Genomic DNA, 17,032 nt, shown 5'->3' on the forward strand with positions numbered 1-17,032 from the left:
GTAAAATATCTAAGATTGGAACAAAAATTAAAGTTCAATGACCTGATTGGAACAAAAGTTTTTATCAGTGACCTGATTGGAAAAACTTTCAAAGTTGGTTATTATTTTATGGAGTAATGATCAAAATAAAAGTTTGGACTATAAGATTTTTTTCGCGTATAACACTATAATTTAACTAATAAACACATTTTCTCTATTTTTATTGTTTTTTTTCCAACTTCTCACATCCCATTATTCATCTCTATCTCCATCTTACTCGATATTTATTTTCTTATTATTTTTTGTTTCTTATACACCAATAACAAGATTAGAGATCAATGAATAATAAGCTATCAAATATTGAGAGTTACTCTCTACTACATAATTTAGAGATGTAGAGCATGGGATGTAAAGGTGGTGAAGAAACGTGGATCTGCTCACTGGTAGCAGATCTACTTTCCTCGGGTATGATTAAACTGTTTCACCGATGGTTCCTTTGAATCCGTGTTCTTCCACCTACAAAATGAACAGCGCCGTTACTTACCCCTCAGAAAGGGACAGAGGGGTCCTCTTTGGGGTAACCCTCCGGCGTGAGAATCAGTATCTTTTGTGGAGAAGATAATAAAGTGTGAGTCAGTGAAATCTCAAGAGTATTGCTGAATCGCTGAATACTCTTGATTGTGTGACTGTGTGTTTTCTGTAACTGACTGTGAGTGAATATAATTCAATATGATTGAATGTGATATCACTGCTTGTAACTGTCAATGATTGAGTGTGAATGAATGTGTCATCAAAGTGGAGTTGATGCTGTATTTATAGTGCTAGGGTTTCCACTGGCTGGGCTCAGCCTCGTTGGCCTCCTCCAATCGCACTGCGCCACGTGTCCTCTGGGACACCTGGCGCTTTCTCGTTGGTTGTAATCATGTGGTAGCACATGTGTCATGCTGAGTTGTCGACCTTTCATTTGGCAGCTGTCAACATCAGCATATTCTTACTCCTTAAAAAGATGCCTTCTAGAAGAGTGTCTGACGTGCACAATCAAGGTTGCCCTGATCCTGATTTGGATAAGGACGAGGTTGATTATGTGTACGTGTGATATGCGCCCATCCTGAGAATGCGCGAAGTCTTCTTTTTATTCTCACGCGCAGATATTTCATGCGCAGGTGTGATATGCACGAGCGTGTGATATGCGCCGCGCGCTGGTGCGCCACGCGCATATGTGACGCGCGAGCATATGTGATGTGCAAGAGCATGCGATATGCGCCGCGCGCATATGTGATGCGCGAGCATATGATGCCTGAGCATGTTTTGTATGCGCGATGCGCCTGGGTTTTGGCTTTGTGCCTTCATAATGTCTTTATCTTGTGGGTTGACCCGCCTTGCTTGGTGTTGAGGCGGGTACATACCTCTTCAGGTGGTTTATCTCTTTTCTTTGTAATTTACATATATAGAGCAAATTAAAGAAGACGTGTCTTTCAAATGTAATGGTGATGTTTGAATAATACGAAGTAGTTATTATTATTTCCAACTTCTATATAAAGTTGGCATATAAAGATTATGTTTTTGTTTATCAGATGATGAAAATACGTGAATGGAAACTTAGGATTATGTAATTCAATAATTCATATAAAAGCAAAAAAGAAGAAAAACAATTAGAATCCACCCCATAGGTGAATTCTAAAGACTTACCATTGTAATCCACCCCTAACTAATAAGGGTTTAAGTGAAACTAAAAAAAAACAAAAAATACTGAATATACTTGAATTCTTAAAGAAAAGTTTATATCTTGAACTTATTTTGACTATATTTGATACCAAAGCAGCAAAAAGATGAGAGGGTGAGTGAGAACTAAAGAAAGATTAGAATCAGGCAAGATTAATTAATTCATTCGGTTGTTAATATTATATGCATTCGGTTCGTCTAGCTTAAAATGAGGTGTTTTTGTTAATTTACACGGCTAACTCAACTAGACCATAATGCAATGTGACAATAAATGAGATGCTAAAACTCTTCCCTCTTTATTGTTTCACCCCGTCATCTTCAATCATCACAACCTTTTGTTGTTTCACCCCGTCATCTTCAATCATCACAACCGTTGTCGGATTTATTTATTTTAAGAGGCAGCAGAAGTGAACAATACATTGACTTTAGAAACATATATTCTTTTACATCAAAATTGATTCAAAATTGCAAAACCAATTGAATTGAAATATATTCGAAATTGCAAAAACCAGGTCTTTTAAGTTAATATATTGAGTGAACTTTTGAGTGTTTTTTCAAAACTTTAAAACATTCCATTATATTATTTATAATAAAAAAATTGTTTCCTTTGATTGGAACCCTCTTTATAACCAAACAGACTTGATTTTTACTAAAATGTTATCCAATTCTGCAAATTCTCATAGGGCCTTAAATCTGTAACAAATTCTAAAATTTGATTTAAGATTAACAAAAATAACTAGTCTTTATCAAGCATTAAGACAAAGTTTATACCTCTTTCTTCCCAAAATTGTCATTCAACAATTAATTCTTTAAAAGTTCATCAAGGTGTTTCCCAAAATTTTAGCATCTTGTAATTTTTACAAGTGCACTTCCTCACTCAAAATTTGCACTACCTACTACCAGTATATGTAATACCCAAACTATCCTTTCAACAAAAAGCATTCAATCGAACTCGCCTTCCACAGAGTCACCATCTTCTTCATCTTCGTCGTCATCATTCTTCATGTACAAACCAAGTCGCTCCAAAGGATTCTTTTTTCTGTCCATGTCAAGGCGATCTTGATAACCATCTACACTGTTCTCGTCTATTAAAGGGTCGGTGGGGGCTACGCTAAGCATTTCTAGATCTTCAAGAAACCGACAACTGTCATTTATTTCAACATTCTTCTCCATCTAACAATAAAAAACAGCAAGTAAAAGTGTTAGATACTAAAATCCACACCCATAAAAAAGGAGCAATTCTGATAAACAAGGAACCAACTTATTTAAACTTCACATTTCAAATTCAGCGAAACACAGGATTGTTCGGGACCATAAGTTTTGAGGTTTTATCTTAACTCCTTTGACCTTGAAAGAGAGTCAGCTTTGAAGTAAACCAAATTGATTTTGCAACTTATTTTATTAGTTCAAAAAAGAAAACTTATAGTACTTCAATTACTAGACTTTGCATCACTCGGTGCAATAAGATACAAGTTTGTTGCAAATAGTAGGCCCCAATTTTGAAACTATTCAAAGAGATATTTTAGGGTTAAAAAGTGTTGGTCACCCAAGATTGTAAGTTGGCCAAAGTTACTTTGTTATACAATTAGCCCTAATGTGTGTGTACCTTTTGTAGAGCTTGACGTGCTGCTTCCCTCTCAAGTTCCCGTTTTCTTTTGGCTTCAGCAGCTGCTTCTAACACTGCTTTTTGTCTTGCTTCTTCTGCAGCCTTTGCTTCCGCTTGCAGTCGAGCTTTTTCTGCATAAAAAAAACATTATTTCAATTTAAAAAATACCCCAGTGGAATTGTTTTGTATGATATTATATAATACAAAAATGTGTTAAAAAGAACCTTCTTTTCTTCTCCTTTCTAGCTCCTCCTTCTCAAGCCTCAACCTCTCCCTATCTTGCTGCTCAACCTGAAAATTTACGCATTCAGTAATTCCAATTTCAACCCAGTTACAAATAAATGGGTAGATCTAGGGTGTAATTTACCTTTCCAGTGATATTCCCAGCTTTTGATATGAGGTCAGCATAACGGCCTCTCAATAAAGCTGAACGATAAAGCCTATCAGGAGACACTCGCCTCTCATTTGGAGCACCCATGCCTACAATAATGTTTTTTTTAATTACTATTACTATTATTATTATTATTATTATTATTATTATTATTATTATTACTACTACTACAGCAATATTTATATTTATAATTAATTTGCTTACCCTCTTGACCTCCATCAACTTCACCAGAAACAGAGACTGATTCAGATTTCTGATCAACTTGGCCCACCCGATTTACAGAATCTGTAAAAAAAATATCAAATAAAAACTCTATCTTTTATTTTTATAAAATGTGTTACTTATGACTACACATAACATTACTACGAAAATAATCTAATCTAAATAAAATTTAAGCAAGCTGTAAATGCTGTATTAGCCCATTTTTCAATATAACTCGTTTAACCTTTGTTACATAAAACACAACAAAAATCGACATACTTTTAATGAACAGGTCAAAATTGCCACCTTTATATACCAATATATAACAAAATAAAATAAAAAATAAAGTAGTTTTTGTATAGAATAACGCAATGTTCACCTTCTGCATCACGGGGAACAGCCGATGTTCGCTCTGGATTAACATCAGAGTCCAATGTGTCCTATACATAATAGAACAACATTCAAACACGTAAGGGTTGTATTAAATCAAGATTGCAGAAGATAAGTGTTCATATCTGCTTCTGATAAAATTGTAATAATTTGATTATAATAACAAACGGCAAATTAAATTATTCAATAATTTAAAAGACAAAATTATCCAAAATCTGTTTCTCGCTTAAATAAAAAAAGACAGACGTAAAATGGAACTATCAGTCGTAGCAAAATTAGGATAAAATGAAAACAACCAGTTGCGTTGTATCTGGGTTAGGTTAGAATGCAAGATGTGGCTGCTTAAGTGAAGACAAATTTGTAAACCAAATTTAAAAATTTATACAGGAAATAGATAATAATAAAAAATAACAGCATAAAGTGGTTTCTTTTGAAAGAAATAGACAACCATAAGCAACAGAAGAAGACAGTTGTGCTGCCTCAACCCGACAGAACTTTCGTTCACGTCACGCTCTATCCAGAAAAAGCACGATGTGAACGAGGGTTTTGCCGTGTGGAGTTGACACAACCCGAACGAAAATAACTTTATGGTGTTTGAAGCAATCTGTAACGTATTATTCACAAACTAAACGCTTTTTAGAACAGCCGGTTTCAACCCATACTCATTTCCAGATTTATCATTTTCTAAAATGCGTCTACTTTTAAATATTCTCATAAGTAGTTTTTCATATCGATTTCAAGGGAACAAAAAAATCTTAAATAAAACCACCATGAACACTCATGTATAGACAAACACAGACACACACACACACACATATTTATAGTGTGTGCGTGAAAGTAGATTACTGCATACCAAACACTACCTTAACATTGTTCACAATGGCTGAAATATTTGCATCATCGGATTCGCTGTCTGAATCTGATTCAGCAATAACATGCAAAGAAAAAAAAACCAATTACTTCTTTCAGAACAGAATCAAATATCCTCCAAAATAATAATAACATCCCAAATGTAAAAAAGATATAAAAATCCCTAGTGAACCATATCTTTATACCAAATTAAAATAATAATAATAAAAAGAAAGAAAAAACAAGAAAGAAGCCATTGAAACTGCGGTAAGTTCATGATCAACAAGACGGGTTAAATGTGACAAAATATCTCAAAAGCTAACCATACAGAGTGAAATTTTCAAAATTTAAGAGCATAAACACTATAAGAAAGCAACCCATTAAAGATTCAAAAACACAAACTATAAAAAGCTAAAGGTAACACAAACCACTAGATGATGATCCAGAATCGCTACTGGAGCTACTTGAACTACTGCAGTTACTGTTCTTAGCAGCTATATCTTTCTCAATCTCTATTGGTGGAAAGCTTGTTACAGGAAGATTATCTCCACCAATATCAACATCTTCTTCATTCACATCATCAACTGAAACTAACACCAAATGAGAAACCAACTACCAAATACTAAAAAATCATGTAATACAACCTTTGACTGCTTGCATGGATGAATTGCTAGGTCCCGACTCGTTACGAATCTGCAATAACACCTAAAATTAAACAAAAACTGCTTATGCAGACGAACACCGCCTATTGACTAGAAATTTGTACCTCAACTTCACAAGCTTCTGCTTGTATAATGTTTTTCTTCTTATTAACCAGAAAATCATCTAGAAGCTTCCTCAATTTGAATAATGTTTCATCACTTAAAGTGTCAATATCGATCTCGATCTCATCATCCACTGTTGCATTGTCATTTGAACTGTTTTGTTTAAGAAAATCAATAATGGTTTCAGGTAACTCCGACAGCGAGGCCTCCAAATCATAGCTCAGTTTATGCTTTTCAGCAACCGACATAATCTTCTTCACAGGTTCTTGCTTTTCATTCCCAAAAGATGTAATCTTTTTCTTCTTTAAAGGGGGCATAATAGTAGCAGGTTCACGCGCAGTTTCAGCTTCTAGAACGTTCCGTCTCAATGGAACCAAAGACTCGGTAGCAACCGACAGTTTCTTCTCAATTACCTTCCATCTAACCTCGAAAAACTTATTCAGTGTTTCGGCCATAGCATGCACATGGTTTCCACGTGGATTGTAAGTCATTGCATTTGAAAAAGTCAACCTAACATCCGCCGCAAACCCACACGGATCCAAATACTTGCCTGAATTCAGCTTGGTCTTAACCGTCCCCAAATCCATAGGGTGCTTGATGACCGTATGATAATCCGGAATGTTATACTTGACCACATCAACGGGCTCGCTAAACACCGGGCCATTGGTATGAGCGATCAAACGGGTCAACAGGGCGTCACATTGTTTCATCAGCATAGCATTCCCAGTAACCGGAGGAGCCTTCCCGGGTGGTAAAGGCCGCTTCTTTAGAGAGTGTGGAACATCGGGTAGATGTTTCTTTGAAAAGGTTCTAAGTCGTTCAAGCTCACGCTTCAATCTCGACCCCAACTGTTTCCTCTGGGAAGCGGATAACTTGGATAACGAATAAACCTGCATGGGGACCCCAAAAGAATCTGAATTGAGACTCATGGACTTGTTTCTTGGGTTGTGGCTGGAGTCAAAGGGTAAAGACTGAGGGTTGTTCTTCCTAGTCTTGGGGTTGTTCATCTGCGTAGTAATCTTTTTCTGCGAAAACTTATTAGAAACCCTCTGTGAGTCCAGAGGAAAAGCAGGAGCCATAACAAACCCTAATATCTCACTGACTTCGTATCGACGAATGTAAATGCAAACAAAATGTTCACTACAAACCCTAATTAGCCGATATAAACCCTAGATTGAAAATTGGAAGCCTAGGATCGGTGGAAGAGTAATTGTTGAATGGATTGAAAGAGGGTGGGTACGGGTAATGTAAACCCTAAGGGGTGTTTGGTACAGAGAATGGAATCGTAGATAAATGTAATTGCAGGGAAAGGGAATTTGTACGGAGAATGGTAGTACATAGATTTCAGTAGAGAAATATAGCTGAGAATCATTTCTCTTGTTCGGTACATAGGAAATAAACAGAGAATTATATCAACTTTATCATTAACACAAGTATTTTTTTCATAACAAATATTTATTAAAAAATAAAAAACATATAAAAAGATGCATAAATTCCAACCAAAATATGCATTGATCAAACCAATTCACATACAAAACATAGTTTTTAAGCAAAAAACATCAACCATAGTTAAAAACCAATTCACATACAAAACATACTTCAACCATACACAACTATCCCATTGAACCATCGGTATACAACTCGACCATCTCAATTTTCTCTTCTATTGTCAACGCAAGAAAAGAACGTCCTAGATCCACATCTTTACCAATCAAATGAGCTGCTTTGAACCGTTTTTTTCGTAGTGATACCTGGTAAAGCTTTCAACTCATCACTAACATTTTCATAGATTTCACGAGCCTCCATACCTTCTTTGCTAAGTTGTTCACCCACCATCTCCCCAAATCGAAGCAAAACTTCCTTGATATCTTTGCAAGACTCTCGATATATCTCATCTGCATCCGTGCTTCTACCTCTTTTGCGCTTGCTTGTTACACTTCCTGTTTGTCCTTCAGATCTATCAACATTTGGAACGGCTTCATCAACAAAATCAAAGTCTTCAATATCAACAGGTGAGTTTTTTTGCGTCTCTTGAACAACATCTTCTTCTCCAAGGTCAACTGCTTTACTACCAGTAGCTCTATCCTTACCGAATATGGTACACAATTTGTCATAGAAAGAAAATGACTTGTCACGAAAATTCACAGCACGTTTGTGAGACTACAAGACAATTACAAATAAATTAGACTAAAATTTTAAAATCTAAAAAATATATTTTTTAGAATATACATTCACGTATTCATTCCAAACACTATCATCGGCAATAATACAACATTTTTGTTCATCCCAACCAAACCCACTTGTATGCACCATATCATATACAATGCTAAAGTGTGTCTTCCATGTCTTCATCCTAGACTTTATATGTGGTTCTGCTTTGAGGCCAGAGTTAGGAAGACTTACATCTAGCAATTGTTGAACACCATTTAAATAACCTGGTTTGAATCCATTGTCAGCACCAGCATACTTTCCGGATGCATGTATCTCCATTAATGCATCAATTAGCTTTGCATCTTCATCATTTGTCCAGGTATGCTTGCTCCGAGTAACTCCTCTCACTATATTTGAATCTGCCATGTCTACGTACAAATGCATAATTATACAATTAAAAATCATAATTCATGTAACTACAAATACAAATATAACAAGAAACATTAATAAGAAACAAATAAAGTGCATAAATAAACATTAATAAGAAACATACTTGGTTCTACAAATAAAAAATACATAATTGTCAAACATAATTAAGAATCATTGTTGGCACGCTGCGCACGCATCGCAGTCCAACTATTAAACATTTCATTAGCAAGAAGGTCTCTACGATCGGTCCATTCTTGTGAGGGCTCGATTATAGAAATAACATTGTCATGGTCATTTGCAGGTTGTGTGTGATTTACTGGGATTTCGTTATCAAGAGGGTCTTCACTCATTGTTGTTCGTATGAAATTGTGCAATAAACAACAAGCAATGATGATACGTGGCATGAACTCTATGGGATGATATGAGTTATCACGCAAAATAGCCCATCTATCTTTAATCATTCCGAAACATCTTTCTATAACATTCCTGGCCGATGAATGTCTCATATTAAAGAACTCCTTAGCATTCGTAGGAGGACGAGACCAATCGTTAAGATGATAACGTTGACCTCGATATGGAGTTAAAAATCCTTCACCATTTGTATAACCGGCATCACGAAGGTAGTATGTTCCTACAATTAACCATAAACTCTATGTTAATTATCATACTTAAATCTATGTATATTCTTTGAAAATTGTCTATCACATACCCGGAGTTATTTTAAGACCATTGGGTCTACTGATTGCATCACGCAAAACTCTACTATCAGCTGCAGAACCCTCCCATCCCGCTAAGACATACGTAAATAAAAGGTCTCTCGTACATACTCCGAGTACGTTAGTACAAATCTGCCCTTTTCTTGTCCTATAAGGTTTTCTATCAATAGTAGGGACTTTAACTTTAATGTATGTTCCATCTAATGCTCCTAAGCAACCCTGAGTTAAAAGAAAACATTACTTACTAATTTATGTTAGCAAAAAATATCTTTAATAAAAAATGTGTTTGACTAACCTTAAACCATTTCCATCTTTCATCAGTTTCATTATCTGGCACTGGCACGGGTGACTTGTAGAGTTCTTTGTGTAATCGACATATAGCATTTAAGACTAACTTGAAATACCGACTTACAGTTTCCCCGGACCGATGAAATCTGTTGACTAGTATCATATTCTTTGCATTATGAGCAAGGGTATGTAAAAACATAGCAACTTGCTCATCGACTAGCATGTTTTTACTATTCTTTAGTCCCCCTCTAGTTTCTAGCATATCACAAAGTGTTGTAAATGCATGTATATTCATTCTTATGTTAACAACACTCGTAACATCACTTTCATAAACCATCCTCACCATGTTTTCACGCCTATTATGGTAACTCATTAAATATTTTGTACGTAAAGTCATTGACTCAATCGACCGACGCAAATGATAAGTACACAACATCCACCAACGAATCGTAACATAAATGACATAAAATGCACCTATGGCAACTATTCTTTGTCTGGAAGGTGATCTTGCATATACACATAAAAATATAAGAAAATTCAAGAAAAGCAAATAACTCCAAAATATAATCTAAATATTAGCAACAAAGTGATCATGAAAGCAAGAAAAATGATTACATGCTACTTTATTCACTGACTTGCTGAATGTTGTTTAATTGCCAATGTTTACATCAATATATATGTTATTTTGGATGAAATTGAACATCCAAGTTTCCATGTGAGTTACAAGTCAATGTTATACAAGATCTTTAAGGTTTCCATGTGAGTTACAAGTCAATTTCTAGATAAAAATGGTGTAAAAAGTGATGATTTGTTGATATGTAGAAATCTGAGTTTTTTGGTCAGATTTGAGTTTGTAAATATAGATTTATTTATCAACAAAACAATTGAAATAAATTATGAAAATATTTTCACAGAAACTTCAACATCTCTAGGTGTTTATATATTTTTCTCAAAATTTTAAAGTATGCATAAGGTTTTCAACTAAAATGCTAATTATCAAAGGTATCTAAAACTTACTGTTCAGAGTTTGTAAATGTCAAAATTTCTCAAAAATTGACTACTCAGGATTTGCATACAAGGCCAATTGGGAAATATTCTAGACACTTAAAATGTTCATTATAAAGAGGAATGAAGTCTAAAACTTCAAAAACAAGAGAGTTATGCTCTTTAGAAGTGGACCTAAAATCTGTCAGTCAAAAACAGATTTGACCTTCGGTTTTTTTTTTCACGTTTGGGTAATCAAAACTTCTCTAAAAATTACGAAACTAGTGGGGTTTGAAACTAGACTCTTTGAACTTAATGTTAGACTCAAGAAACGATCAATTTGCATATGTTATGATCAAAATATTGTTTGAACAAAACAACATTACAGATTTCATCAGCAACAGCATTCAAGCAACTCATGTAAACATTCAATTTATCGGTTCCAACATTCAACCTAGCATCTAAATATCATTCTAACATAAAATTCATGATTCAAACTCATCAATTTCATACCATATAATGTTCAATTCCCAACCTAGACATCAAAGATTTCATCAAGAGTCGAATTGAACATAAACCATTGAAATCTAACATATCTAAATCGATTACCAACAACATACAAACATCCCACGATAACAATCGACATCAGCAGCTGAGTTTGGATCGAGGTTTAGGTCTGGTCGAGCATAAGAAAGTCAAAAAAATGAAAGTTTCATACCTAGGATCGTTGGAATCGAAGCAAGGATCGCGAATACGAACTCGGTTCTTGGATTGGAGATGATTTGTTGGTGATTAGAGGCTGCAAGTCGATCGAACAGCAGGGAGAGGCGTGAGTTTGCTGCTGTAGATCGAACAGCAGGGAGAGGCGTGAGAGAGTGAGGCTGAGAAATGAAACCCTAGAAATCCAATTCTCCGCTTTTTTTAGAGAAACAAAATCAGAGAAATGGAAATGGTTTATTTCCATTTCTCACCTCTTTCTTTCATAAACAAACAAGAGAATTCTTTCCAATTCCATTTCTCACCCCTCAATTCCCTCTACCAAACACCCCCTAAAAACCCTAAAGATGATGATGCTTGTGTCTTTTGAATTGTGACTTGTTTGGTCCGGTTTTATTTAAAGAGGGAATGGCGGTTTATAATCGGATATAAAATCAATGCTATTTTTATTCATTTATTTTATTTTATTTTATACAATACAACAAGATTCTAAAAAGATTTCTCATTTATTTAAGAGATATTTTTATTCAACTTTCACCCTATTTGTTTTTATCACTCTCTTGCTAACTGAAGACTAACGACGTTAGTGAAGATGCTGACGTGTTTATTATTATTTTTAATTGAGTCGGTTGAGTTGGCATGTCTACTTGGAAATTACCCATACATTCATCACCAGCATATTAAACCAACCCTAGATTTCATCCATCAAACCCTCAAATTCTCCCAAATCCCACCATCAATTGCTTCAATAATCCAATCACTGCATCTAACACTCATCCCAATCAAAACCCCTAACCTCCCCCACCTCGTCGCCGCCACGCCAACAACTCCTTCATTCCGTTGACTCGACGCATCATCATTCGTGTCCCAATACGTCTCCAACGGATGATAAGTTGGAGCCGGTCCATGACATTTTCGCAATCAAACCTAGCGATGACAAATTCACCTCTAATTCGTAACAATTTGTGAACAGTTGGAAGCTATTAATAACTAACTGATGTTAGGTTAATGAACCGACTGCCAGAATGTAGTGGTGGCTGACATGGCGGCGGCGAGGTGACGGAGGTTAGGGGTTTTGATCAGGATGAGTGATGGATGCAGTGGTTGGATTATTGAAGCAATGGTGGTGGGATTTAGGAGAATTTGAAGGTTTTATGGATGGAATATAGGGTTGGTTTAATGTAGGTGATGAATGTATGAGTAATTTCCAAATAGGCATGCCAACTCAAGTGACTCAATTAAAGAAAAATAAAAAAGCCACGTCAGCATCTCCACTAACGATGTTAGTCTTCAGTTAAAGAGGGAGTGACAAAAACAATAGGATGAAAATTAGGAGCGGTGGAAGACAGAGTGAAAGTTGGGAGTGATATAAATCAACGAGTAAAAGTTGGAAGTATTAAAAATCAATATCTCTTTATTTAAAGAGCATTCTTAACATGTGCACATTCCTTAATCTTTATAATTACGTTAAAAATATATTATTTCTTTTTTCTTTTTCAATTAAATAATATTTATGTTATACTTTTATCATTATTTTTTCTCTCTCATCGACTCACAACTCTTAAAAAAACATTAAAAAAATATAATGATGAACAATGTTTCTTTATATTTACTCATAGACAATTAAACAATAGCATTTTATCTCGCCTTCACTAACAATGACACTCTAAAAAGTAAAGTACACGCTCACCTATTACAGGTGAGCTGTTGTGAATGCATTAATGAAAGAATGTTGATATATGTGTATACAGAAGAGAAAATATGAATTTAGTATATGGAAAGTTCGATTTATTTTGAAAAGATGAAAACGAGTTGATCTTTCATAGAAACTGGCATTTTTAAGACGAGACGTTAAGAGTCAACTATATTCCTGAATTAAAAGCATACCCTCTACATTCTATAAGTTTGTATCTTTGGTAGACAACATCATCCTAGGGTAAGTTGTTTTCTTGCATTTTGTCTTATATTTATTGATTTTTAAGACTTTTTTAGTTTTCTTTTTTCTTTTTCGTGTGTTGTTGTATTTTGTCAACTTGTTACTCACTATTTTGTTTGGTTTTAATTCAGAAGACGTTAAATAAATTGTAGAGTTCATTACAATACGATGTGTTATAACTATTTACAATCTAATACTTTCCTTTCGGCTTAAATATTGGTTATACTTAGCTTGTATATTTATGTTGATTCCCGGTAAACTTGGTCTTAAAACAAAACTTATGATGTGCACCAAGACAATAGGTACCAGAGAGATAGAATCCCAAGTTGAGAAGTAGAGCAGAAAGCGTAAAGCCTGAAACGCACAACTTTTCATAGGTGAGGCATAAGTTATTTATGTAACTTTTCTTACATTTATAGATAAAAGAAAGAATACAATAAATGTTTAACGTACAATAGGTACGCGAATACTTATATTCATGAAAGTGATCCACGAAATCACATAATAAGATCTCAAAATCGTCAATACATATCCAGTTAATCGTTGGTTCACCGAAATAAACAGATTTGGATCGTTAATTGATCAGTTTTTTTTACCTTTTTCATCACGAAACCGTTTTGAGCGTATTATGGATTTCTTGAACGTTTTTAAGTGTATTGGATTTTTAACACTGAGCGTTTAAACTTTTTGGCTTGAGCGTTTAGTAAAATGGCTTTGAGCATGATTCGCGTACCTATTGTACGTTAAGCAATTATTGTATAATAAATTTACCCTGCATTTATAATAGTTTTTTAGCATATTATACCCCAATATTGAGCTATAATAAGTTTTATATGTGATTTGGTACATAGATAAACAATATATATTATATATATATATATATATATATATATATATATATATATATATATATATATAACAACCCATAATACAAACAAAAGTAAAAGTGAAGAAAATGAACAAGGTAAATTACATCCCACAATGCTAGAGTAAAGAAAATGGAATGCCTACACCTTGATATAAATACGAAAGTGAGTCCTTGTCACACATAAAAAGTAATGTTCGCGTTACGAGAAGAAAAGAACACAGGTCTCTTCGCACTACGCGAAGTCCTATAATTATCCAGACTCTCTTTGGTCCTTCGCGCTACGCGACTTGGCGTGCCACGTGGCCTAGCTAGGGCTGACTCGGCAACACTATCTCCCGTTCACACTACACGAAGCGCTAGATAGTGTTGGTTCGCGCTACGCGAACTAACCAAATTTCAAGTATAAATAGGAGGGAAAATCAGCCTTCACTCTTCGTCCACAAATTTCTCTCTCTAACTTTTCATATATATATATTGGTATAATACCCCCAAGTAGTCGTAACGATACTGATGTGCTAAAAGTAGTCAAATAATAAATAACTAAAATTATACTAATCTAGACACTAAGTAATACTCTAGATCCTTAAACTTAACTTAAACTACTAACCGGCAAGTGAACTGATCGACTCTAGTACAACTAAGTAAGTCCGGATATCGAACCCACGAGACTCTTTAAATTACGAAATTAACAAATTAGACTCAACTACAAGACACGACTATTTATTAATAATATTTGAGGGGGAATTTAGTACTATTAATTAAAACTAATAACTAATTAACTATTAAACTACTAATTAAATATTAAACCCTAAACCTAATTAATATAATAATAATAAAACATAATCATTACCTTAAACTTAATTAATTAATTAAACTTAAACCTAATCGATTTTAAACTAATAAACAGTTAAACACTTAGATTAATTCAGATGACAAGTATAACTACCCAGGCCGGAATCCCCAAAGTTACGGTTTTTAATTAAATGGAAAACTCAAGTTATGGAACTTGGATCATAAAATAGACCCTTGACAGAAAACCCGAACAGGACCCTTGAACTTCAAGAAGACGCCTATGGATTTCTAACAATTTTAAGACCCACCAGTTTTATATTAAACTTCCTTACGGTTATTTAATTGCTTATGTCTAAGTACCTTTTATGACGAAAACCTACCTTACAGCGTGGAATTCAAAAGATAGCAAAGCAAACCCAATCAACTCAATAGACTAAGCTGACAATCAAACCTAGACGGACTCCTTACGAAGAACTAAATCTAGCAATCCCGACAAGCAAAGATCTATCAATAGCCTATCACTTTACATCTTTTTAGACTAGCAGCTCACTTTTATCTGTTTAATTGATTTTATTGTTTCTATGATTTTAATGTATATCAATCACAAAAAAGTCAAGAACACACAGTAAATGACCTAACAAAACCCTATCTTATGAAACAATCAACAAGGCCAATGTGAAACAATAAATTCAAGTAAACAAAACCAAGCAATCAAACGCATCAATTAAATCAAACTCAACCGTTTACTTAGAACATAATATCCATAACGAAACGAAATCCAAACATAAACCAAACCGAACTAAGGTTCATCACGACATAGGCAGTCTATGGAATTTAGCCTAGCATATTAAAATCTAAATCAAACAAAACAAATAATAACGAAAACATGGTGAAAGTATAAGAAACGGAGAATCAAGGATGATAAAACCCGTAAACTCAAACGTGAACGTGTAGCTCTTCACCGGATGTTCTCTCGTCTTCAAAATCACCAACAAACGCGAAAGATGGCTCCAAAGTCTCTCCAAAATCGGCCAAGGGTTTCAGGTTATGTCAGGTTTAAGTTAAATGCGTTTAAATAACCAAAACAAGGCCCGTCATTAAGCGAAAACGAAATTAATTAAGCTCAGTGTTGCCTAGGCGCCGCGCGGAGGGCATTTGGCCTTCCCCCTTCACGCGGAGCGGCGTGCTTTTTTATGGGGGGCGGTCAGACCGGCCCGGTCTGACCGGTTCTCTGTTCTGGTTCTTCTTGACTCGTTCCGGATCTCCGTTTCAGCTCGTTTTAGCTCGTTTTTCGCCCTTTTTAATCACGATCAAATCCCAGAACCTACTAAACATAAAAACGTTAGTAGTATACAAATCTCAACTAAAAACGAATAAAAACTATTAAAATATTAAATAAAATAAACAAGGGAAACATATATATTTAGCAGTATATCAAATATCCCCACACTTATTCTTTTTTCGTCCGTGAAAAAGTTTGATGCAGTTGGATCAGAATCGAAAAATTACAGTCTAACAAACATATAGGTTAATTTTTAAAGCTCAGAAAAGCGCAAAAACCACGATCACCGATATTGTTGTCCACTTAAACCCATGCCTTAATCTTTACCGGGACAAATATGATCCGACAATTTTTTACTCATTGGTTTACATAATTAAGACCCGCTTATTTCAGCTTTTACCGGACCAGACCACCCCAACTTGACTTAAATCTCAAAATTAGTAGATTTAAAACTTTTTGTTGCTCTATTTTTTTATGAATAGTTAAGACGATCAAGGGTATTGTTTATCCACCTAAGCTTAAGCATCAAAGTCTACCAAGCAGCCATTAGATATTATTAAGGTTCAATTAATTTATAGCTAGTGTTCCCCACAACATGACATACCCCCGTTATCAAGCAATACACCGAATCATTACCATAGGTGAGTATGCAAAATTTCATCTGCAGGGCTTACATGTGGCGTGTCCCTTGTGGTCCGTTTCTTAATGGTAATGAGACGCGAGCAAGGGGACCCCACATGGCTAACAGCGTGGATGATCAAGTCTGTAATGCATTTGTACTTTTTTTACTTTTTGTGATCATGTTTAAAGACTTATGTGGCAGAAATCTGCGGGTTTGCTCTTTTTTTTAGCTTTATTTAAATATTCACAACCCCATTTGAAATTGTGAATACCCAGATGAATAGTCGGCATACAGACCCATGGTCTCCAGACCCGGGGCATCCCATCAATACAAGATTTAAGGTTA

General features: G+C 34.9%; 1 protein-coding gene across 1 annotated transcript; it reads right to left on the reverse strand.

The window, feature by feature from the left end:
- Nucleotides 1-2,487: 2,487 nt before the first annotated feature.
- On the reverse strand, nt 2,488-6,845 carry LOC143576670 (transcription factor GTE10-like). The gene is made up of 10 exons (XM_077060709.1): nt 5,905-6,845; nt 5,783-5,831; nt 5,567-5,722; nt 5,153-5,208; nt 4,279-4,339; nt 3,903-3,983; nt 3,675-3,787; nt 3,532-3,598; nt 3,308-3,438; nt 2,488-2,874 (listed from the first exon to the last, which is right to left on the reverse strand). The coding sequence occupies exons 1-10, from the start codon at nt 6,829-6,831 to the stop codon at nt 2,644-2,646; spliced, it is 1,872 nt and encodes a 623-aa protein (XP_076916824.1). The 5' UTR covers nt 6,832-6,845; the 3' UTR covers nt 2,488-2,643.
- Between the last annotated feature and the right edge of the window lie 10,187 nt (nt 6,846-17,032).

This window comes from Bidens hawaiensis, unplaced genomic scaffold (assembly GCF_021521415.1).
Source record: "Bidens hawaiensis isolate Kalapana, Puna unplaced genomic scaffold, B.hawaiensis_p1.1 tig00028258_1, whole genome shotgun sequence".
In the NCBI taxonomy this organism is placed as follows: Eukaryota; Viridiplantae; Streptophyta; class Magnoliopsida; order Asterales; family Asteraceae; genus Bidens; species Bidens hawaiensis.